Source organism: Zalophus californianus, chromosome 4 (genome assembly GCF_009762305.2).
Source record: "Zalophus californianus isolate mZalCal1 chromosome 4, mZalCal1.pri.v2, whole genome shotgun sequence".
NCBI classification, from domain to species: domain Eukaryota; kingdom Metazoa; phylum Chordata; class Mammalia; order Carnivora; family Otariidae; genus Zalophus; species Zalophus californianus.
The window spans coordinates 31,679,356-31,703,686 of NC_045598.1; the positions used below are offsets into that span (position 1 = coordinate 31,679,356).

At 56.5% G+C, this 24,331-nt stretch overlaps 1 protein-coding gene across 1 annotated transcript in view; it reads left to right on the forward strand.

Moving 5' to 3' along the window:
* Positions 1–24,331, forward strand: part of KCNQ4 (potassium voltage-gated channel subfamily Q member 4) — a 53,175-nt gene that overhangs the window by 5,628 nt on the left and 23,216 nt on the right. Inside the window, exon 2 of the mRNA XM_027580817.1 lies at positions 23,878–23,968. Coding sequence (XP_027436618.1) covers positions 23,878–23,968 — 91 coding nt within the window. The remainder of the gene's footprint in view (positions 1–23,877; positions 23,969–24,331) is intronic.

The following is a 24,331-nucleotide window of genomic DNA, read 5'->3' on the forward strand; positions in this document are numbered from 1 at the left end:
TGTGGGAGTTGTGGGGCTGGGGTGGAGAAAGAGAGGGGCACTTGTCATCTCTCCAGAGGCTGCCCCACAGCGGGTTAAGAGCATGACCTCGGAGTTGACAGATTTGGGTTCGCTTCTGGTTCCACCCTGAGCAGTTACGTGTCCTTGGGCAAGTTACTTAACCTCTCTGAGCTTCGATTTTGTCATCTGAAAGCCGGGATAGTCGGGGCCGAGTGGGTTGAAGTGTGGGCGCTGTGCCGGGCACGGGCGGTAGCCACCAGCGCCGGCACCGGGTTATGCTATCACTGTCACTTTCACTGTTCTCCTGCCTGGGGAGGGTCCCATCGTGGGCTGGCCGAGTGCAGAGCCCAGGGTGACTGCACGGGGGGGGGGGGGGGGGGGGGGGGGGGCGGGGCGGGAGCTCTCTGCGGGGTCTTGCCTTGCAGTCCCTCATCTAGCCCCCACAGCCATTAGGGAAGGCAGGCCCTGCGTGACCCTCAGTTCACATTTGAGGACGGTGAGGCTGGTGAGGGGACACCACCCACTTGTGCAAGGCCACACAGCTAGTGAATGGTGGCTCCAGAACTCCAACCTGTACCAGGCCTGGGGGGCACAGAGAGGCAGACCAGGCCTGCGCCCTGCCTAGGACTCCAGGGCCCGGTGAGGGGCTGCGGAGCCTGCCCGGCCACTGGCCTCTCCTGCGTCTTCTCCCAGGCCCTGGCAGAGAGGTCTGGGGGTGGGTGTGAGCGTGTCTGTGTTGCGGGGCGGCGGGGGGGGGGGGGCGGAGGATGTACGTGGCCATGTCACTGTACAGCCGAGGTGTGGGCCTCATGGTCAAACCTGCACCTAGGCTGGCCCCAGGGAGCTGGAAGTAGAGCCACGGTGCTCAGGGACCCTTGGGAGACGAGGCGATGCCCCACTCTCTCCTGAGCATATCATCCTGGGGAATGGGGACAGGGGATCCCAAAGGAGATTCAGAGATCTCAGCACTTGCTGGGAAGGTACCCACCGACACTCCTCCCCAATCCCAGACACCCCCACTCCCCCCGTAAGATGGGGCTAAACAGGAACGTGGACCATCTGTGGTCCACTCTGCTGGGCACAGAGTGACTCTGGAGGAACAGAAGGAGCCACTGTACAGACCTTGAATTTTGCAGGAAGGGTGGGGGGCAGGGGAATCTCCAGCACCTTCTCCCTGGGCCCTTCAGAGGACTGGGAGCACTTAGAAGGGCACTCGGGAGGCTGCCTGCCCCTCAGCTGGGGCTCTGATGGGGGCTAGTGAGAAGGCGCTGGTCAGACCTCTGGGGCCCCCATAAAGTGCCCCCAGGACTCCAGGCTTTCTGGGCAACTCTGTCCCTAGGGCAGGATCTGTGTGCCCTGGGGGTTGGCACCTGGGGTGGGGGGTGGTGAGGAAGGAACAGGGAGGGGCAGCCCCAGGCAGCAGACTAATTGGGCTGGGAATCCGTGGGCAGTGCCTGAGGGAGGGAAGTAAAGAGAGCAGGGAGCTCAGCAATTCCTTACCTCTTCCTTCCTTCTTGGAGATTGGGGAACAGTGGGTGGAGTGGGGTCTCTGGCCTAGGGGCCCTCCTCAATCTCTGCAGGGAAATCTGGGCGGGGGTGGGGGGAAGCACTTTTTCCTGAGACTGCTCGGACATCTAGGCCAGGCAGGTGGGAAAGGGGGAAAGCTTGCTGGAGGTAAATGGAACATGATTCCCACTGAAGCATAAGGGATGGAGGTCAGACAGTAGGAAGGACTGCCCAATAACCAGGAGGTAGAGTGAAATTCCCTGGGGTACCCTTCCCAAAACTTGCGGACCCATGTCTAGCTGGGCTGGACAAGGTTTACTTTGCTAATTATCCCTGTCAGGCAAGTAGCACCCCTCCTTCACAGGGTGAGGATGGAGAGCAGATAGAACCTGCTCTCTCTGAGCCGAGCTCTGGGGGATGGGGGAGAGGGGTCAGAGCGGGTAGCCTTCGGCTTTGGGAGGTGGTCACAGGCTGCCTCTCTGCCACCCTTCCTCCCCTGCCATGCCTCCCTGGGAGCCTCAGGCCTCCCCAGGTCACCGTTTTGGGTTTATTTTTTGCTGGGCTCGGCTGTCCCCTGGGAAGGGAGGGGGCAGGGAGCAAAGGAGGGGGGAAGGAAGAGCTTGGTTAGCACAATTCCGGGCGCCTCTGCTCCTTGCCATCCTTGGCCCGGCTGCCACCCTCTTCCAGAGGGACCAGTCCCTGGACATAATGGGGACCCAGACCCTGTGGGATCTCCTCTCCTGGGGCAGAAATAGGCCTTTCTCCCCTCACCCTTTCTCATCTCGTCCTGCTGCAGAGCATCAGAGCCAGAAAGGGCTCAGAGCTTAAGCAGAGCCATGGCTTCTTAGCACGCATGGGGAAACTGAGGCCAGGAGAAAGGACCTGATTGCCTGAGGACACAGCACACACAGGCCCCCTCAGGAGATGGGGGTTGTGTTGGAGTGGCCCAGGACCGAGGGATGCCTCCCTCGGCATTCCACCTGAGTTCACTCACTTGTCTAATTTTCCGACTTCTGGGGCCTGCTGACAGTCTGGTGGGGGGACAGAGGAGGGGAGGAAAGGGGGGCCCCGGGGCCCAGCAGCGGGAGGGAGGTGCAGCCTGGGGGTGCGCTGAAGGCTGCCTCAGGCTGTCGGCCCTCTCCCCGCTGCCCTTTATTCTCCTTGCTGTAAGAAATAAATCAGCCCTGTTTTACAGAGAGGGGATTGAAGGCCCCAAGTCAACATGGCTGATATGGGGTAGAGGTAGGATTCAAACCCAGGCCAGGGTTCCCGGGGATGCTGCCATGCTGCCCCTGAGGGTCTAAGCCCATTGGGCCTTCCCTTGACTCTCCTCAATCGGCCTCTCTGGCTCTTCTCTCTCTGCCCATTGAATGTTGGGGTTCCTCGGGGCTCTGTTCTGTGTCCTCCTCACTGTACAGAGTTTTTGTGTGTGTGGGGGGAGCGGCCTCATGTACTCTTGTGACACTGGGGGTCCCCTCTGGGATGAAAGCCTGCCCCTCTGCAGTTTCATCCCTGAGCTTCCTGTGGACACATGGTCCCCTCATCCTGTGGGCACCTCAAACTCAGCCTCTCCCTCTGACCTACGCTTCCCCAGTCCCCCTGACAGTGACTCCCTTACCCCTCACTGCCCAAGTCAGGAATCCCCTCCCTCAAGCATTTTTAAGATTTTATTTATTTATTTGAGAGACAGAGATAGCGAGAGAGAGCACAAGCAGGGAGGACAGGAAGAAGCAGGCTCCCTGCTGAGGAGCCCGATGCGGGGTTCGATCCCAGGACCCTGGGATCATGACCTGAGCGGAAGGCAGACGCTTAACTGACTGAGCCACCCCGGCGTCCCTCAAGCATCCTTTGTTACTCACCTAAGAAGCAACTTGTAGTGTCCCCAAAATATGCTGTTTAATGCTCTTTGTGCTTTTCCTTTGGCCTGAAACTCCCTCCCCCGGCCTATCCATCATCTAGTGAACTCTTCATCCTTCACTTCTCAGCTGGGAGCACCACCTCTTCTTGGAATCACTCCCCGCTCCACCCCAGGCTCCACAGGGGACCCTTCCCCAGAGCCCGGCTCACCCAGCCCTGTGCGTTCTTCTGCATCAGATTGTGAGGTCTGGGAGGTGGGGGTTGAGCACCGTGCTTGGCATGTGGTTGGTAATTTGTAAATGTTTGCTGAGCTGGGGAATGAGGGTGGCGCTGAGGCCAGTTATAAGGATGAGAAGAGTTGTGCCAACCAGAGGGAAATTGGAGAAAGGACCCCAGGTTCTCTGTGTGCAGACACTGAGCCGGAAGCTGGTGTGATTTTTATCCCAAGTGCACTCCAGTTGGAGGCCACAATGGGAGCAAAGGCTTTGAGGTGGAACTCCCTTCCTCTATCTACCCTGTCCGGGATCATCAAGTGATGGAGGTGGGCTTTGCCCTGTGGGCAATGGGGAGCCATAGGCAGTGACGAGACAGGGAGGCACCCCTGGCTGGGAGCCACGGCTTGCCTGATTTCTTCCCAGGAGCTGGCGTTTTGCAAATACTATTATGTTCCCATTTTGCAGATAGGAAAGTGAGGCTCAGAGAGGGGAAAATAACATGCACCCGGTTACACCGCTTGTCCATGGTGGAGTCAGGATTCGAACCCATGCCTGGGTGACTCCCAAGCCCAAGCTCCAAGTGCCTCTCAGATATGTCAGCAGACCCATGCGGTTCTCAGTGGCCTAAGGCAAAATCCAGGGAAATAAGGACAATGTGGTGACTTTCGTAAAGCTAAATTTATTCCATTTAATGGACTTTTAGTCTGAGATTATGTCCTTTCTTTTATGAAATGATGGGGCTGGGAATTTTTTTTTTTTTCAAATGTCCTTACTTGGCAAAATAAAAAGTTGACAACAGTCCCCAAGTGTTTTTTGGAAATTTCACTGGTGCATGAAATCCTTGAGTCTGGGCGACTTCCTGCCTCGTCCCTCCTGGGCCAGAGGGCCACAAGTGTCTGGCTGGGGATGGAAGGGTTGGGGGGCTGGAGGAGCGCTCACCCTCATTACCTACGCCTCCTGGGTCTCAGGCCCTGTCAGCCCCGGAGAGCGGAGAGGGGTGAGGACCAGCCCAGGGCTCTAGCCAAGACTGGCCCCGGGGTGGGTGCGCACGGGATCAGCCGGAATCAGGGCTCACCCCTCAGTTAAAGGAGCACTGGAGCAGGAGTCAGCCGCTGGGGTTCAACTGCCGCCTCTGCTTCCGGGCAGGGGCTCAATGTCTCCTAGGCACCAGCTTCCTTCCACGTGGAATGACACTTCCTGCTTAAGTGCCTCGTAAACCACAAACGCCCGTGAAGCACAGAGGGCTTGTTGTGCCTCTCATGGGCTTCTCTCCCTCTCTTCTGGGGTCCGGGGCCGCAGGACCGCGGTGCCCTTAGCAGGAGCCAGGAGCTGAGTTTGAACCCAGTTTGTCATACGCTAAGAACGTCCCTAGTCTAATCTATACCCGGGATTGTGCCAAATGTTTTCCATATCCTACTTCATTTTAATTCATCCAAGAGCCCCAGGATGTGGGCACTGTTATTACCCCGTCACACAGAAGAGGACGCTGACGCGGGAGGGTTAAGCATGTGCCTTTGTCACATACCCAGTAGGTGCTGACTGCCCAGGTGGCAGTTTAAGGCTGAGTGTGCAAGGACTCCGGTGTGAGCCGGTCTTCGGGGTTGCAGTCAGTGTGTGTGTGTGGGGACACTCATGTGGTGTGTGGGGTTGTGGGTTGGGGCGGGAAGGCCACCTTTCTGCTGGTGGCCTCCAGCGGTCACTCTCCCCCGGTGCCTCAGTCTCCCTCTCCTGATGGGGCTCTCGATAATAAGAGGGATGCTAAGAGCAAATGTTTTTTAATGAGTGCTGACATGGCGCCAGCCACTGCTCTAAGGACTCACTGTGGCTCCTGGCCCCTTTTCCTCTCAACACCCTGATGAGGTGGGGGCTATGGTTATGCCCATTTCCCAGCTAAGGCTGCTGAGGCACAGAGAGGTTGAGAAACTTGCCTGGGTGTAGGTAGAAGGGCCAGGATTCAAACCCCCGAAGTCCAGTGCTAGGGGGGCTATGTCCTTGCCCACCGTGTTATGCCTAACTGGCCCCCATGGGCCTGTGGCCGATATGAGGACCGGTTGAGCCTTAAAATTCATGGTTCTGTCCTCCACCCCAGTTCTGCACTGGGAACTTGCTCTCTCTCATTGCGAAGCCTTCACTGGCAGTCCCTTGGGGCTAGCCACTATTCCAGATGTTGGGGACAGAGCAGTGAATCAGACCCTCCCTCGGTCCCTAGGGAGATGGGCCAGGGGCTGGCAGCTCTCTGGGCAGGTGCGGAGTCCCGTAGGAGCCCAGCACAGAGGGGCCAAATCCAGCCCCAAAGTGGGCATGGCTAGAAGGCTTCCCGGAGGAAGAGGTTTAAGTTGAGACCTGCAACATGAATAGGAGTAGGAGTCAACCAGGCAAAAAGGAGCATGGAACAGCATTCAAGACAGAGGGACTAGCATGGGCAAAGCCCAGAGGTGAGGCTAAACATGGCATGTTGCAAAGATGTCCAAGAGGTCAGGAGAATGGGAGCCTGGAGGGGGCAGGAGGTATGCAGAGAAGAGGCTGGGACATGAGCTGAGGATGCCAGGCTGAGGAGCAGTGACTTCTTGGAGGAGACTGAGTCTAGGAAGGAACTGAAGACAGGAATGCCCTGGGCAGATTGGTATTTTAGAAACATCTTTCTGGATCTCACAAGGAGGATGGTAAGGGGGAAAACTCTGGCAGGGAGCTACGGGGATGCCCTCCACTTGGCCTCCTTTTCCCTCTGCCTTCCCCTTCATGGCTCAGCCCCCTGAGCGGCTCCTCTGGAGCTGCCCACTAACCCTGCCAAGGCCTGGCTGGACCTGGCCTGAAGCCCTAGGACTTTGCCTGTAGGGAAAGTTGAGCTGCTTATGCAAAGGTTGGCCTGGGGGAAGGTGTGTGTGGCTGAGCTGAGGGCGCCCTTGGAAGCAGAGGGTATGGGTGCAGGCCCTGAGGCTGTGGGCAAGGAGGTTGGGGATACGGGCTTAGGCTCTATGGGGGTCCCCAGAACAGCAGACTTAGGACAGGCTCATGAGAGCCCCCAAGGATTTGGCCCAGCTGGTGGTGCGGTGCCCTAGAGAAAGGGGCTGAACCTAGGTGGCTCGGCCTGCCCCACCTCTTTGTTCCCTCCCTGTCTTGCAGCTCAATAGAAAGTAGAAATCACTGGTCTTACCCTCTCTCCTTATTCTACTGTTGGGGAAACTGAGGCCTAGAACAGGGCATGGACTAAACTTAGGTTAGTGGCCGAGCCCAGACTGGAGCCCAGCTTAGCTCAAGAGTTTCAGTTTCCCCAAGACAGACAAATAACTGAAAAATTTCCTCAGAGCTGACCTGGGCTCAGGTTCCCTCTGGGTGGTCTTGGGCAGGCCCCATCACATCCCTGAGCCTGAGCCTCTGGATCCAAAATGCTACCTTGTCTTGACAAGGATGCCCCCTCTTCCACTGGATGGTCCACAAAGCACTTGGAGCCACGCCTGGCCCACTGTGGGGCTTAATTAATGTTTGCTCATTGCATCCCACTCAGTTCTCCTTAACAACCCTGGAGGAAGATATTGTTACGCTATATTACACTGAAGCTCAGAAAGGAGAAGTGACTCGCCCAAGGTCATTCAGCTAGGAGGTGGTTCATATGGGCCTAGAGCTCAGGTGTCTAGGCACCTAAGGCCCCTGATAGACACAGCCCTGATTTTGAGGCTCTGCTCTCAGTGAATATCAGCTTAGTGTCTCAAGCAAGACCCATCAGTCAGTTGGGCAGTGTGTGTGTGTGTGTGTGTGTGTGTGTGTGTGTGTGTGTGTGTGTGTGTGTGTGTGTGTGTGTGTGTGTGTGATAGGCTGGGCTGGCCCGCAGGCTGGAACTCAGCTCCTATCAACCCCTGTGCCTCCATGCTTGAGCAGACCGCAGCTGCTGCCCCCTATGGGGAAAGGGGCCCCCTTGCCCTCCTGCACTGAGGGTTTTTCTAGGGAAAGGAGCTGGCCGCAGCGTGACCAACAGGGCACCTGCCTGCCCCGCCCACGCTGCGGTCTGGCCATCTAATGCCCTGCACATGACAGGCATGGGATGCGCACTGGGCTGGGAAGAGGGATTTGCACTCTCCTAATCTGGGGTCTGCTGCCCTACTCTGTCTTGGCCAGGGCCGTGGGAGAGGTTTGTCTCTGCCTCCCCTGCCCAGCAGCCCCAACTCCGATCCCTGGCAGATACCCAGCTCCTCTGCTTGGGGCCTTCCTCTGCCATACTCATGCTCCTCACCCTCCCATGATTTGAGCAGAGTTGAGACTTATGGGGGCAAATGCTGGGGCATTTAGGGCTAATGGAGACACCGTGTTGTGCAGCATTCGGGGCTGAAGGGTGGGGGCAATGTCAGGGGCGTTTAGGGCCCATGATGGGCAAAGTTAGGGGGAGGACCTCAGGGGGGTGCAGAGCTGGGGTGTTTGGGGCTAATCCCGGGCCACCCCTTCTTGGAGAAATTTGGCTACAAGTCAGGGAGGCAAATGTGTGGGCTATGCCCCGCCTCGCTGGGCAGTAAACACAGCCGTAGCCCAGGAGACAGGCCCAAACATCCCGGCCCCCCATGGTTATTTATACCAGGACTCCCTCTCCTTCTCAGGCCTGGTCTGGCCTCTCAAACCACGCCTGAGCTGGGCGACCTGAGTGGAGGGTCCAGACTGCGGTCAAGGCAGGGGCCTCAGCAGCTGGCCTGCTCAAACCCCACCAGGGACTGGGCACTCTTTGCCTCCCAACAGCCTTTCCATTGCAGGTACTGGATCTTGCAGGTCAGAAAAGTGCTTCATGGAGGCCAAGGCCTGGGCAGGAGGCAGGAGCCTTGGATTTGCTCTAACCTCCTACGTGACTGTGGTCACTGGCACCCCATAGCCTTAGCTACCTCTGTGTTCAGTAGGCGGGGAGGGGCTAGATTAGTGCTTTGCAAACTGTTTTACGCAGTAGGTCTGGTTCCTTAGATGAAATGTGACGCAGGAACACAATATATAAAACATATCAAAGCGACATCGCTCTGGGTGGTTTCAAGGGTAGGGGCCCAGAATCCTGCCCACTCAGCCTGTAAGGCTCTGCATACCACCAGCTCAGAGCCTTACACAGCCCTGCTTATTCTAGAACACATTCCAGGTAACCCTGCAGTTCCCGGCCCCCAGATCCCTGTGCCCGCCTCCAGGGTTTGTATAGGCCTCTTTCCTGGCTCATCATCCCAAGCGCCAAGGTATATGAGCACTTCTGGAACCAAGGGCAGCCGTCTGCAGCCAGTGGAGGTGGAGCGTGGAAGAGCAGGCGAGGGTACCCACGGAGTGTACCTCATGCCCCTCCTGGTGAGGGATGAGCCCAGTGCGGGAAGAGAAGCGGGCACACCGTGGGCTGGGGGCTGGAGGGTCACAACCCCTCCTGCCAGATGCCAGCATGGAACTCCAAAGAGTCCAAGATCTTAAATTCAAACCTGGCCTTCCAGATTGTTATGAAGGTGTATGTGTCAGGAAGGGTGGAACATATTTTAGCTAACAGCTTGTTAGCTTGATGTAAATTTTTCAATATTTAGACTAATAGTCTGTGGGTCCCCATCTGGACCCTTTCCCCAGAACTGCCAGTGTTTGGGGTGGGCTTGCAATGGTCCTCACTCCACCTACCCACCTCTGCAGCCACCCTAAGATGCCCTTACCCAGAGCCCTGAGGCTTCATAGAACAGTGGGAAAGTCCTGACTCGGTGACGCTCAAGGCCCTGGGGACCTGGGTCTTCCTGTTCCCTCCCAGATACTGTCTGAGCATCTAATCAGCCAGCCTGGGGGATGTGGGGAAGTCACAAGTGGCCTTGCTCTTGGTGGATGGATCCTAATGAGGTGGTGGTGGGTGGGGGATGGACAGAGGCAGGAACAGCCTCAGCACAAGGGAGTCCAGGGGTACCCAGGAGGGCCAGGAATCCCAAGGGGCTGGGGGACCACTGCTTCCTGAAGCAGAGCAGGGATTCTTGGGGAGGAAGGGGGTCCATCCCAAGGAGGGGAGAGAGCACAAAAGTCACCAGAGTAGAAATGTACAGGGTATGGAGGGGTGGAGTGTGGCTGATGCTTGTGTGTTTACAGCCTCAAGCTCTGGGTTGAGGAGCTTGGATTTTAGATGGTACATAGTAAGGAGCCATTGTAGGATTGTAAATGGGGTGGGAGCACTCAGGCAGCAGGAGGTAAGTGGACTAGGGTTGGGGTGGGGATGGAGCTAGAATCATGGCAGTCAGTGAAGAAGTGGCTGGAGGGAGGGGGAAAGGGATTAGTCCCCGGATGGACAGGAGTGGGAAGTGGGAGGCTAGGAAGAAAGAGCTGATCTCCACCCTGCTTTCTGGAATCTCTTCCTCTATCTTCTCCTCCTGCTTTCTGTCTCCTCCCCCCATTCTATGGCCCTGTGTCTCCACGCTGGGGAGAAGGGCACCTCACCCCAAACCCACCTCCCTAAGGAAGACCACCTCACACCGGTGGCGAGTGGGAGGCTACAGCTGTATAAGAGGGGACCTGCTTGTTCATTCATTCACTTATTCACTCAACAAATATTTATTGATGACCTAGAACGCACCAAGCCCTGTTCTAGGTGTGGGAGAGATAGTGGTGAACAGGATGGAAGGTCGCGCATTCATGGAGCTGACATTACGGGGGCCTGGGGGGACGAGAAACGGTACCTTTCCCTGGTGTCCACCCTCTGGCTCACTGGTCCATGCTCTTGCCTTCCTGAGAGAGGGGACTTTCTCCATTACCCACTCATTTGTTCCAGCTGCCCTAGGATCAGCACCCAGGTCTCAGAACACTGATGAGGGGGGTCCGGTGCCCAGGGCCCTGACCCCAGGGACCATTCATCTCTGTAGGATGAGTCCAGGCCTGAGGGTCAGGTCTGGGCTCAGGCCCTGGTTCTTTTCACTCACAAATGATGTGGAGCCCCTTATGAGGGAACTTCCTGGCCTCAGTTTCTTTATCTGTTAAGTGGGTCTTTGGGGGAGGCCCTGAGGAAATGAGGGGAGGAAAAGACCAGTCAATTCCAGTATTCTCCACTGGTGGACAGGAAGGTGAAAGGGTGCCAAGGACTCGATATCATCATCATTATCAACGGAGATAATAATGGCTGCTATCTACTGTGTTCGCTGTGGGCCAAAGGCCCGCATCTTCTCATTTCATGTATTCCTCACAACCAGCTCTGGATCTTCCCTCCCCGTTTCCCAGATGAGGAAACTGTCTCTCTAAGGTGAAATGACTTGCTTGAGACCACACACAAACCTAGCTGACTCTGGGAGCCCTTAAGGACAGTGCGATGAGGGTGCTGCCTGGCACCCTCCTGGGCACTCAGCCTTGAGAGTAGTAACCCAGTCCTGGTGCCCCCCCCCCCTTCCTCCGCCAGCGCCCTCGGGGGCTGGCACCACCCGGAGCCTGGGCACTGGGTCCTGAGACACTGGGCCAGGACAGCACGAGGGGTTGGATCAGGCCAAGACCCGACTTAGGGGCCTTGGCACCTCTGTGCCCTGGGGCGCTCACGGCCCACACGTCGCTTTGGTGGGTGGGCGAGCCCCGGCCAGTCAGGGTGTCGCGCCCCCCTCTCCGCCCCCGTCCTCGGGGACGCGGCGGCACCTTCACACTTTCCGCTTGGCCCGCTGCTCGCCTTTCAGGCCGCCGCGTTTTCAATTGTTAATTTGGAAACGGAAAAAGAAGCCGGCGGGGCGGGGGAGGCCGCAAGGAGGTAACCGGAGCCGCAGCGCCGCCCCCGCCCCTCCCGCGCGCGGTGCCGGGTGTCGGCGAAGCTCCGCCCCTCCCGGGGAGGACCTAGAGCCCCGCCCACCTTGGTGTCCCGCCCCTTCCAGTAAGCCCCTCCCCACGTCAGGGAGGCGGGGCCGACCTTGCGGACCCCGGAGCGCCGAGCGGCTTTGCGTTGGCAGCGGAGGAAGGGGCCCCTGCAGGGGAAGGGAGTGGCAGGCCGTGCGGAGGGAGGAGTCCCCCCCGGAGCCCTCCTCCCAAGGGCCCTCCTCCCAGGAGCCCCTCCCTCTCCCGAGGAGTCCCGCCAGGAGTCAGCCTCCTCTGTGTCCCTAAGTGAACCCAAGCCTTTCTGCAACCCCTCAGCGCGGGGTTCATCTGGGCCAGACCCCTGCCTCCAGACTGCTGCACCAGGGGTCCCTGGCTCCATTAGACAGACGAAGAAACTGAGTCCCAGCGTGGGCCAGCTCACTTTCTCAAGGTCCCACAAGACAAGGCCAAATTCTTGAGGCTGGCAGAGATCAGGGTCAGAGCTGAATTCAAGCCCTGTTCCTTTGGATCTGACACTTGTAGGGTTCTGTCTTCCTCCGCTAGAAGAGGAGGGGGCATCAGGACCAGAGAGGTGCAGTATGTCCCCTTCCCTGACCTCCAGCGCCCTTTCTGTGGTTAATGAGCTATTGGAAGTTTCGCTTTGGTCTACCCTGACTCCTCCTTGCTATTATTATTCAATTGTAGAGGAGTTTTGGAGATAGACTTTCCATGCAAATGAGCACCATGCAAATGAAATGTAAAAGATCCTCTCCTCACATTCTAGAAGCTCCTCAGGACTGGCAGCTTCAGGAGCTGCTAGGACCTCACTTCCCTTTGGGGAAGCTGAAATCACCAGTCCCGGATGGATGAGCGAAAAATAGGGCCCTCAGAGACTCTTCCTCAGTCGTAAAGCCAGACTCAGAGACAGCTTCCCACACCTCCTCAGCTGAGTGGTGCAGAGTCAGGATAGAGAGCCCATCGACCTAGGTTCCTAGCCCTGTCTACACCCCTGTGCTTGGCCTTCTGCAGCCCCCAACCCTGACAAAGAGCAGAGAGCCCCCAAGCAGGCTCCTGGCTCTTAGAGGACTCTGAATCAGCCGGAACTAGGGGCGGGGCGGCCTCTCCCATTAAAGGCAGAACTGAAAGGATGTCTGCATCCTACTTCTGGCTTCCAGCCTAAGTAAGACCCTCCTAACCACCCTTCCACCCTGGCTGTGGAACAGGCCCAGAGAAGTTGTACTCCTGGCCCAAGGTCATACAGCAAAGCTTTTCCAGCTCTCAGGGCCCACCGGAGTCAGTCTTGCTGGATTCAGTCTGGCTGGACCTGGATTTAGGGTCCCTATGGGGAGCGAGGCTCTCAGGGCAGTTGTAACCAACTGCCCCAGGTGTGGCCCATGAGTTTGCATACTGCTTTGCTTACTGGTAGCAAAGGCATTGAAACACCTCTCCCCACTATGCCCCCTAAACCTCCCACTGGGAGGGATTCTCAGTTGGCTGAGTCTGCAGCACTCCCAGGCTGGGCTCAACCTTGGGTCCTGGACTCCCCAGGGGGCCCAGCCTTCCCTGAATCTCCTGTTCCACCCTGTCAGCTCTTGGTGCCCTCTCTGCTCCGGGAGTGCTGACAACCAAGTGTTGGGGACTGAGCTCTTTCCCCTGGCTTGGATTCTTCCCTCCCTCCCCCCCTCCCCCCTTTGGGAAGGTTCTGCTGATTCAGAGGACAGAAGGCTCCTTAGGGGTGACCCTGACCCCTGCCAGGCTCAAGTAGCTGGGGGCCTGGGCAATCCTTGAACCCAGTGCCACCCTGTCACATACGGCAGGAAGAAATGCTGCTCATGCTCAGATGAGGGAATTTTTGAGGTGGGGGTGAGGGGCAGGTGCCTGGGTCCTCCTTCAGGAAGAGGAGAAATCAAAAGAACATTACCTTAGGAATCAGGAAATCTGGGGGCCAGACCCAGCTCTGCCTCTGCTCTAGGGTATGATCACAGGTAGATCATGCCCTCTCTGGGACTCAGTTTCCCCTGCATAAATGAGAGGATGGATTCACTCTAAGGGATCTCTCTGTGCTAAAATAGAGTCAGTATCTGCTCCCCTCCTGCCATGTCCGTCCCCCTAGTACAAGTCACCAGCATCTTTTGCTTGGATCATACAGCTGTGGGGGCAAATGCCATTACCCCCTCCCCGTCCCCACTCCGCACCAGACTGCTCTCTACCCAACAGCCCTTGCTGTTGCAAATGAAAGTCAGATTGCCTTACTCCCTGCTCAAAACGCTGCATCTCACTTGGAGTAAAAGCCAAAATCCTCACAGGAGCTAGTAGATGATCTGCTTCCCACCTCCACTGCCTCTCTGCCCTCGCGGCCCACCACTCTCCCCCTTCCTCACTCTGCTCTGGGGGCACTCCTTTCTTGATGGTCTGGAGCATACAAGGCACCCTCTGGCTCAGGTTTTTGCACTTGCTTTTTCTCTCTGCTCAGAACCCTATTTTCCCAGATACCTGCATGGCTCACTCGCTCATTTCCTTAAGATCTCTGCTGAAAAGTCACTTTCTCAATGCTGCTTTCCCCAACCACCCTCTATAAAATAGTCCCTAACTCCCATACCCGTGTTCCCTCTCTCCTTTCCCCACTTAATTTTTTCTACTATCATCACATTTTTTTTTTAATTTAAATAAGCTCTACACCCAACGTGGGGCTCGAACTCATGACCCCAAGATCAAGAGGCGCACGCTCCACCGACAGAGCCAGCCAGGCGCCCCAAGTAAACTTTGTGCCCAACATGGGGTGCAAATCACATCTTGAACCTTTACTTGCTTATTCTCCGTCTCCCCCGCAAGAGTGCACACCCCACGCGTCAGCGAGTGGCTGAGTGAAATGCTGTGGCCACCTGCCCTGATTCACTCTCACCCTACCTGCTGCAGGGAGGGTGGAGATGCCCAGCCAGGAGCGGCCAGCAGGGTGGTGGCGGCATGCTGGGGGCGGGGGTGATGCCTGGGGTCCCGGGCCTGGGTCGTGCCCTCTCTCAGGGAGCTTTCACCCAGCACCCATTCTCAGGTGGGCACAGGGCTTTCAAGGTGGAAAGGATAAGACCTCAACCAGCTCTTGGTCTGTGGGAGGCGGCAGTTCCTCCCAGAGCTTTTCTCCAGTTGAAGTAAATGCCATGATGATGCAGGTGGGCATAGAGAGGGGGGTGGGGAGTGAAGGGAGTCTGAGGTAGGCTCTCCCCCCACCCCACCCAGCCACGCCTGGAGGAGGGGCAGACACGACATGAGCAAAGATTGGGAGGGAGAAGCCGCTGGCTGTTGGGGGGGAATAGAGCTGTGTGACAATGGAGTACCCAGTGCGGGGTTGGGCTCTGCGCGGTGGGGCAGGAAGGGCCTTCCTTGCAACCGTGCTTGGTGCTTGGGAGCTTGGGCCTGAGCCTGTAAGTCGGTGGATTTCACACTTTTTTAAAAAAGCAGCAAAGCTCTTCGTTCAAAGGATATCTTATGCCAAGCCCAGAATGTAGAACTGAGTCACCCGAATCCACATAGAGCTGCTCAGGTGGAGCCAGGGGAAGGTTCCCATTGGCTCTCTTGTTTAAGCTTCCAGAATCCAGGCTGCCTGTGTTCCACTCCTTACTTCACTTTCATTTCGCTGGCCTCCTGCTGGGGAGCCCACGCTCCCTGTTTATTTGAGGAGTCAGCGCTGCCTGGCCAGCCCCAAACAGATGGGTGGCTCCCTCCTCATTCCCACCCTTGACATGTTGCTCAGCCCACTTACCTGGTGCACCAGGTAGTCTGGCTGGCATGGCAGGGGGAAGCAGTGAGAAGGAGGGGGAGGGTTTGGAGCTGGTCCAGATGGGAGAGGACCAGGCTATGATTCATGAAACACCTGGTCCAGAAGACACTGCCTGCCACATCCTAGTGGGACTGATACCATTCACACTAGCTCAAGACAAATGGGCATGTGGAGGCATAGGACCCCCTTCTGCCAGGAGAGGGAAGAACTTCGTGGCGTCGCGGAGGGAGGCACGTCGGGGCTTCACGGAACGGAGGAGGGGAGATGAGATTCTGGAATAGCGGCCTCATGTCTGTTTCTCTTTGCACCCTTGCCAACTTTCCTCTGTGGTTCTTTGTTCCATTCTTGAGAAAGACAACCTGACTGGCTGGGCCCGACCTAGAGGGGGCCTTTCTTGGGTCAGTGTCTGGCCACACCGTACCCCACTTGCCAGCTCTGGATGAGTCAGTGGTGGCCAGGAGAGCGGCACGGATCCGTGTGGTACCACATAGGGTTGGCCCTTCCGGGCTTCGGTGGCTGTCAGAGCTGTCCCAGGGGCTGCCCACGCCCTGGTACACCCTGTGCGCTGCCAAGGGGCCTGGCCAAGGAGACGCCGGTGGCACTGAAATCCAGCCCGTGCTTAAGGGCTCGGTCAGCCCAGAACAAGGGGTGCCTGTTTCTAGTGGGTCTGTCCACAGGGGTCAACTTCTTACAATTCTTCAGGCTAAAGGGAACGCCTTTTTCTAATTGCTTCTCCAAGAGGGGGCATTTTTTTCATATTTTGTACTATGTGCTGGCGACTGCCGTCCCTCCAGGGACATCCTCAAAGAATCTGGAACTGAGCTGAGGGCTCAGCCCTCTCCCCTCCACCCTACTCTGGAGAGTAGTAAGGCTGAAGGGACTTTAGCCTTCACTGAGTGTGCACCAACTTCATGTTGTGGACAGGGAAACTGAGGCTCCACTGAGACCTCATCCCTAACCCTGAGCCCCCAGCATAGGCCTCTGGCCCAGAGAAGCAGCGGCCGCAGCAGCAGCCCTGGTGTGGGGCCCTGGGTCACGTGCTTTTGCTCCCTTTGCCATATTTAGAATCGCTGGATCAGGGGAAACTTCTCGTCCCAGCCCCTGAGGATTCTTGGAAAGAGCCTCACTCTGAGGCCTGCCCGACTGCCCCTCCCCTCTATCCCCCTGCAAGTGAAAGTAAGAGCCTGCTCTCCCCAGACGAGCCTGGGGCGCTCCAGGCCACACCGTACCCCACTGGCAGGGGGAGCCCCTCAGGTCTAGCTGAGGTCCCTTCTCCAGTATCAACTCCGGTTTGGGGCTTAAGAAGCTCTTTTCTGCTGGAAGATGGTGGGGTTATGGCCTCTGTCCTCTGGGAACCTTGGCTGAATGGGGACAGACTGGCCCTTGCTGTCCCCGGGGGGTGGGGGGAGACAGAAACTTGCCTTTGGGGTCCCGGTCTGGGTGGGGTCACCTACTCCCAAGGCCAGCTGTAGAAATGAGGGAGCCAGCTGGTGGCCAAGCAGGTGGCAGACACTGGCAGGGCTGTCTGGGAGGAGGGACACTGGAGAGAAGGAAGGAGGCCCAGGAGGAAGGAAGGGGCATGGCCTGGTTCTGCGTTTACGTCGGCCTGGTTGGGGGTGGGGGGGTATCCCCTTATCCCACATGGCTCCTTTCCTCCCTCAGGATCATCAAGCCTTAACAACAAAACCAAAAACGTCCCAAACCAAACCAAATCAAAAATGCACATGTGGAGCACCTGTGTTGTTCTGGATCTTTCCTCCCATCCTTACGATAGGGGATAAAGGTCCTGTGTTCCCCAGGGACCCCTCCCCAGGGCCTGGTCCCTCCCCTCCACACTGGCTGTTCAAACCTCCCCCACCTCTGCAGAGGAAATCGCACTCCGCAGGGAGCACGCTGGCCTCCTGGTCCCCCAATCTCCTGCCCCACCGAGCCCCTCCCCCTGGCCGCCCGTCCCAAGCTGGCAGGGTCCTTCCTGCTCAGCACCAGCCCTGTCATGCTCAGGATCCCAGCCTCCCCGCTGCCCTGGGGACTTCATTCCATTGATCACTCCCTCTCTCTCCCCCATCTTCAACTTCTCCCTCTCTCTTGGCTTCTTCCACTCTGGCTCTCACATCTTAAAATAAAAAACCAAAGCCCAGTCCCTGTGCCCCGCATCCTTCTCCAGCCACTGCCTCTACTCGGTGCCGGCAGACTTCAGCTATCTGTATGTCCCTGTTCCCCCTTTCTCATGCCCCTCCGCCTCTCCATCCCACCCGGGCCCGCGCCGCTCCCCCCCGCCCCCCTGCCCCCGCCGCTGCCCTTGCCAGTGTGCCCAGTGACCAGCTTGTCACCAAATCCAGTGGACATTTTTTCAGGCCTTATCTTGTTTGACCTCTTGGCAGCACTTGACACTGTCATTTCGCTCCCTCCTTGAAACCCTCTTGCTTGGCATCTCTGCCACTTCTTTGTCCTGGTTTCGCTCCCGCCTCGCTGGCAGCTCGTTCTGCGTCTGGGGTGGAGCATGTCTCCTCGCTCTGCGCCTCTGGGGTCCCACTGGGTCTGCCTCAAAATGTGCCGCATGCTCTCCGAGCCATCTCGGCCACTACCGTGGCCTCTTCCCCGCCTGTGCCCCAAATCTGCATTTCCGGCTCCGGTGTCTCTCTTCACGCCCTTGAGTGTTTGCCCGTGTGTCCCCACCTGCCCCTCCAGCAGCGTCTCCCATCTCTGCTCCCTCATGGCACCTTCATTCACCTGGTGCCCACACCAGAACTAGGGGGGGTGATTCTCCTTCCTTGTCCCCATTTCCAGATCATCACCAAATCCTACTCCCTGAAACCTCCATCTGTCCATTTCTTTTTGGTGCTGTCACCCTCGTCTCTCATCTGAATGATTGTGGAACTTTCTATCTGCTTTTCCCCCGTCAGTCTTACCCCCTCCAATCCATGCTCCACACTACCCCTGAGTGGTAATCCTGAAACACCTATTGCACATGTCTTTACTCTCTCGACAATCTCCAATGGCACCCTGTAGCCTCGAGGGAACAGTTCATAATGCCTGGATCCTGCCCCCTGGTTTCTCCACTGTGCCTTCACTTTGGGCCCGCATCATCCAGAACTGCTGTAGACAGGCCCTCACAACCCTGATGCCCACAGCTCTCCTGCTGGGGGCACTGGCTATCACCTCCCCCAAGTCCTCACGGATCCCTCCACTTTGGCTCTGTGAAAACTGTCTTAGGGCTTCCCCCAAGACCCTTGGCACCTGTTATCTCCTCGTCCATCACATCATCCCTTTGCAATACTTGTTCATTTCTTGGGAGATCTGGGTTTTTTCTGGCTTTATAATCAACCTGGCCGAGTGTAGGTGGCAAACAATGTTTCTTAAGTGAACGTACCTCAGAGGTTGGGAGATAACCCCTTTTCTGCTGTGCGACCCCCGACTCACATCCCCACCTCTTCAGTCTCCAAGCGTCTGTCTCTCTGGGGACATCCCCAGAGAATCTGGACCTGAGCTCCTGGCAGACCCTCTCCCTTCTACCCCTCTGCTGGAGAGTCATAAGGCTGATGTCTCCCACCTCATGTTGCAGGCAGGGAAACTGAGGCCCAGAGGGGTAGTATGGCTTGGTGGTCCAGGTGGACTTGAGTTTAGGTCCCCACCTTATGACTTTGGACAATCTAGTATACTTTTCTTTTCTTTTTTTTTTTCCTTTTAAATAACAGCTTTACTGAGCTCTAATTCACATACCATAAAATCCCCCCTTACCGTTCAGTGTTTTTTTAGTATATTCACAGAGTTTTGCAGCCGTCGTAGTCTGCCTTTCTGAGCCTGTGTTTTCTCATTGATAAGCCTTGTGTGATTATGGTTCTGCTCTCACAGCGTGGTTGTGAGAAGTAATTAAAAATAAGCGTGTAGAGGGCTTGGCACGGTGTCTGACCAATAGGAAGCCGTCAGCTAGCAGGAGCAGTTTGGGGGTCACACAGTGACTCGGGGGTGAAGCTGATGTTGGCATGAGACCCACGTCCCCAGCAGGGCCATCCTGGCTCCCCCTGCCCTGTGGCTGTTTCTACAGTGATTTCAGGAAGGTGGCAGGGGCGGGGTGAGGCGGGGAAAGTAATAATTGCAGTTGTTCGAAAAGCCGTGAGCTGGCTAATCACTGAATCAGCCGCAACCAAGCCTAGCAGCTAAGCCAGTAATTCTCAAAGTGTGGTTCTGGGGGGAGCAGCGCCAGTATCACCAGGGAACTTTACAGACATCCAAATTCTCAGGTCCCACCTCATACTTACATTCTAGTGAGGCCCAGAAGTCAGTATCTGAACAAGTCCTCTGGGTGATTCTGACACCAGCTGTAGGTGGAGAACCACGGATCTAAGCAAACTGTCTACCTGTTCAGTCCCTAATCTCCTTACTGCCTTCCCGAATGAGCGGGGTAGTCACAGTGTGGGGGTGCAGCCCAGCCGGGGAGAGTCAGCCAGGCAGCACCCACGTGTCCCAGCTCGGCTTCCTGGGTCGGGCAAGGGAGAGCACGGGCCCCAAAATTGTAGCCAGACATGATGGGCAAAGATGTCCAGAAAGCGCATGTCAGTCTGACATCTCTGTTGGGGCAATTATAGAGAGGCCAAGCCAGCCAGCTCCTGTGTACTATCTATAATTGTAGCGACAGAGAAATTGAGGCCCCAGAGGGGGCTAGAGACAATCCTTCCTCCTTGTTTGTCGCATGAATGAAGCCATACGCTGGTTCTGACAGACACAGCAACACTTTGGCTTCTGGCTCTTTCTGTCTCCTCTCTGCCTAAGCTCCAGCCATTGAGCTCCCTTCCACTGTCCCAAGAGTGGGGTCTGTGTGAGGACCCCTCAGGAAGACCAAGGTAAGCTGAAAGATCATACTGATTCACTGTGTGATGTGGAGCAAGTCTGTCCCTCCCTGGGCCCCATTTCTTCATCTGGAAGATGGGGATAATTATTCAAGTGCCTGGGACACAAGATGTTCTCTGTCAGATTCAGTGTATCTGCTCCACTGTACTGAGCACCTAGGGTGGTGAAACTCCCATCCAGCGTGTGAACGCAGGGGAGGTGAAGCTCAGGGGCTTTTGAAACAGCGTCCACCACATGGAGCTGGTCAAGGTCAGAGACCTGCCTTCTCTTCCCTTCTCGGAAGGATGCTGGGGTGTCCAACAGGTCAGGGAGGGATGTGCTTTAGAGCTTTGGGGGCCTTCTCAGTGCATACAAACTGGGGGCTTTGGTGACATGGTGTTTTAATGTTTTTTCATGTGAATTTCTGTTCTTCATTTACTCAGTCTATGAAAAAATAAGTAAAGCAGAGCAAAGAAAGAGAGAGTGGGGATGGGGCCATTGTTTTGGAGAGGGGGTGGTTGGGGAAGGCCTCTCCAAGGAAGCGATGTTGGAAGAGAGACCTGGATGAGTAAGGGAGCAATAAATAGGCAGAGGAAGCAGCAAAGCCAGTGCAAAGCCTGGAGGTGGAAATCAGTTTGGTGTTCCAGGAATGGCATGGAGGTCAGGATGGCTGGAGCGCAGTGATGGAGGTGGGGTGGGGGAGAGGATCAAGTTTGCGAGGTGGGGTGGGGGCCAGAGCTCACAGGGCCTTCTTGCACACACGAAGTTTAGCTTCCGCTCTCCAAATGGGACGGGAAGTCAGGGGAGAGTTCTTAGGAGAGTGATGATTTCCAGCTTTGCGTTGTAGGAAGATCACCCCGGCTGCTATGAAGAGAGTGGGTCACAGTTGGGCCAGAGTGGAGGCGGGGAGGCCAGTCAGAGGTGAGATGGTGGCGGCTTAGTCAGGGTGGGGAGCTGTGGTCTGTCCAGGGATTTACTCTGAAGGTAGAGCCAACAGGAATTGCTAAAGGACAGGAGGTGGAGAGTGAGCGAAAGGAAAAATCAAAGGCCCTCTTAGATACTTGGCCTGAGCCCCTGGGTGGCGGGTGGTACCATTAATGGAGATGGGGAGACAGGAGGGGAACAAGATTTGAGGGCAAGTCGAGTTTGGTTTTGAACATGTTCGGTGTGAGAGGCCACCAGACATCTGAGAAAGAGATGCTGAGTAGACAGTTGGACATGTGAGCTGGACTCCGGTGGGGAGAGGCCACCACACCCTGACACCTGCGAAATGGCAAAGGCTATAGCGGTAAAGGGGTGGGGACAGGAGTAAAGGTGGCTCTATCTCTGTATATTTAAGGAAGTGCATTTTCAAAGTCCTCTTAGTTTGTTATTACCCGTTTATTTATTTTTAAAGATTTTATTTCTCTGAGAGAGAGTGCGTGTGGGGGGGAGGGGCAGAGGGAGAGGGAGAGAATCTCAAGCAGACTCCATGCCCAGCTCGGAGCCCCTTTGGGGCCCATCACAGGACCCTAAGGTTATGACCTGAGCCAAAAGCAAGAGTGGGGCGCTCAACCGACTGAGCCACCCAGGTGCCCCTACCCCAGTTTATCCTAAAAAATGAAAGGGAGTGCAGATAAGCAAAAAAGCAAAACAAAAGCCAAATCACTCTTAATTTTGCCACCCAGATAAGCCCTGCTGACCCTTAGTACGAATATAAAAAAGTATATTTGAGGGGCGCCTGGGTGGCTCAGCCGGTTAAGCGTCTGCCTTCAGCTCAGGTCATGATCCAAGGGTCCTGGGATCGAGTCCCGCTTCGGGCTCCCTGCTCAGCGGGGAACCTGCTTCTCCCTCTGCCTGCCGCTCTCTCTCTCTGATAAATAAAATCTTTAAAAAATAAAAATATCTATGTTTTAAAAATTAGGATCACATTACCCTTCAGATTTGATAATCTGCTTTTTTCATTTAACCGATTGTGATGTGTCCATTTTATAGATGTGTAACTATTGACATAGAAAGAACAGTGTTGAGAAAAATAAATTTCTGGAAGCCCCAGCAGGAAGCCCTTAGTGTGGCCCACTTACCTGAGGATCTGAGGGGTCAGCTGAGCAGTGGGACGGAAGGATTTCTGTTCAGGGCTGGGGTGAAGGCCCATCAAGATTTGGCTGCAGCCCTTCCCAGGGGAGGGGGCTGGAAGAGACGACCTCAGCGGGGGCCCTCGGTCCCTGAGTCCTGGGGATCAGTGGCAGTCCCCCTCCCTGGGGGATGTGGCTGTTGCGGTTTTCTGTGGTTAATTATTGAGCACGAGGAGCTGGTGCCCTCCCGCCTCCTCTCCCTGGGCCTTCTGTCTTTGCTGACCCAGCTCTTGCCTAGAACTGGCCAAGGAGGCCTCCTCCTCGCTCATTCATTCAAAACCCTTTACCGGCACCTGCCACCTACTTCCTCTACCCAGGGGCATGTGCTGGCTTGCAGTGCTAAGGCTGCCCTCCAAGCAGGCTGGGAGCCCCTGTCCAAGGAGGGGTGTAAGTCCTTTCCCTGTCTGTCCTCCCATCAACTCCCACCGGACAGATGTGAGACTGGCTCAGACAGGGTAGGTCACTGTACAAGCTGGACCAGGATTTGAACCCAAGTCTCTCTGACCCTGAGCCCATGCCCCTGCCATTGTGAAACAGGGACACAAATAAAGCCATGTGGGAAGTGCCACATACACACAGGCAAGCGCTGGGAAGGGGCATTCTGCAGAGGGAACAGGGGGGCGGAGGGCATGGCCACGGCCCCCCAGAGCAGAGGGTGAGCAGAGTCCCAGCAGGCCCCGAAGGTGGGGTGCTTCAGGCAGAATGCAGTCCCAGGTGGGGAGACTCTGGGAACATCTGGGGAAGGCTGTGGGTCAGTTCACAAGAGATGTGTTTCCAGAGAAGCCCATTCCCTCCGGAGTCTCTTCCAAAGGGCACATGCGTGTCCAGCACACCCTCCTCCCAAAGAGGAGCGATTCCGGGAGTCCGACTCGGTTGCTTTCCCCCATCTGCAGCCTGCGCCCCTCAGCCTGGCCTGCTCGCCTAGTCACACGCTGTCCAAGGCCCCAAGGCCGCCAGCCTCTCTTCTCATGCCCTTCACCCCACTTCCCATCCCCTGGGAAGTGGGGAACCCGCGCTCTAATCTCACCTCTGTGCTGGACATATTGAGTGACCTTGGGTGAGTCCCTTTCCCTGTCTGGGCCTCAGTTTCCTCACGTGTGCCACGGGGGTTGAGGGAACTGTTGGATGAGCTGGGTTATAAAGTTCTTTCCATTTCAAAACATCCCTTTCTGGGTTTCCCACTGCCCTCAGGGGAGTCGCAGGCCTTGAGGCCCGCTCCCCCTCCTCATACCCCATCCCCTCTGCATCCTTCCCTTCTTCCTGTCCTCCCTAGTCTCCTTTCCTTTCATAGTTGCCTCATTCTAATTCCTTAAGAGCCCATGAAGGCAGAGGCAATTGTCCCCATTCTGCAAATGAAGCGATACTCCTGCCACCTTGGCGTTCATAGAGAGCAGGGACCCCTCTGTCGGCTGCTGACCTTCCCTGGCCCCTCAGCTGACCTCTGGGCTACTTTTCTTAAGACGGTCTTAAAACTGAGCCAGGGCCTGAGGGCGCCGGTGAGTGGCTGAGCCCGCAGGTGCTTCCTGACAGTGGGACCTTGAGCCCGTCTGTTTCCACCGCCAGCCCAGACAGACCTGTCACCCACAGCCAAGTGGCACCTTCTCTGAGCAGCAGTCTGCAACGAGGGCAGCTGAGAGGGTGGTCGGTGAGCTCCGTAGCCCAGAGCGTGGGGGTTTCTCCCTCTGGTGTCCCGCTCAGAACCACAACTCCAGGGGACTCTGATTCTGATTCTGCTTTCCAGATAGTTCTTCCCAAATCATGCTTCCCTCCTCCTGCAACTCCGCAGCCCGCCCCCCCCCCCCCGTCCTGTCGGTGCAGCAGTCTAACCCTCTCCCTGCTGCTGTTGCAGATTTTTGCTGGTCTTCAGCTGCCTGGTGCTGTCCGTGCTGTCCACTATTCAGGAGCACCAGGAACTTGCCAACGAATGTCTCCTCATCTTGGTGAGTGCCAGAGGCCAGGTCTGAGCCAGGCTGTGTAAGGCAGCCCCTTGGGGCTCAGGGTAGGGGGTGGTGAGAGAGAGTTTTCTCATTCTGTGGCTCAGAGAGCGGCTTGCCCTGCTGTGCTGTGTTCCCTGAGTTGATGGCTGCCCCTCTCTGGATTTCCTGTCCTGCCTTCTAGCCGATGTTGGGGGGCTAGGGACCTCCTGCCTAAGTGAGGGCTGATGTTGGGCCCAGAGAAGAGGTGAATAAGCCCCACTCCTTCTCAGGACCCAAGCTGCTAACTCAACCCCTGGTGTGATTTTTTTTTCCCTCTAAACAGAAGCACCTTGAAGTGGACAGCTGACAGAGAGCCACCCCTTCTGT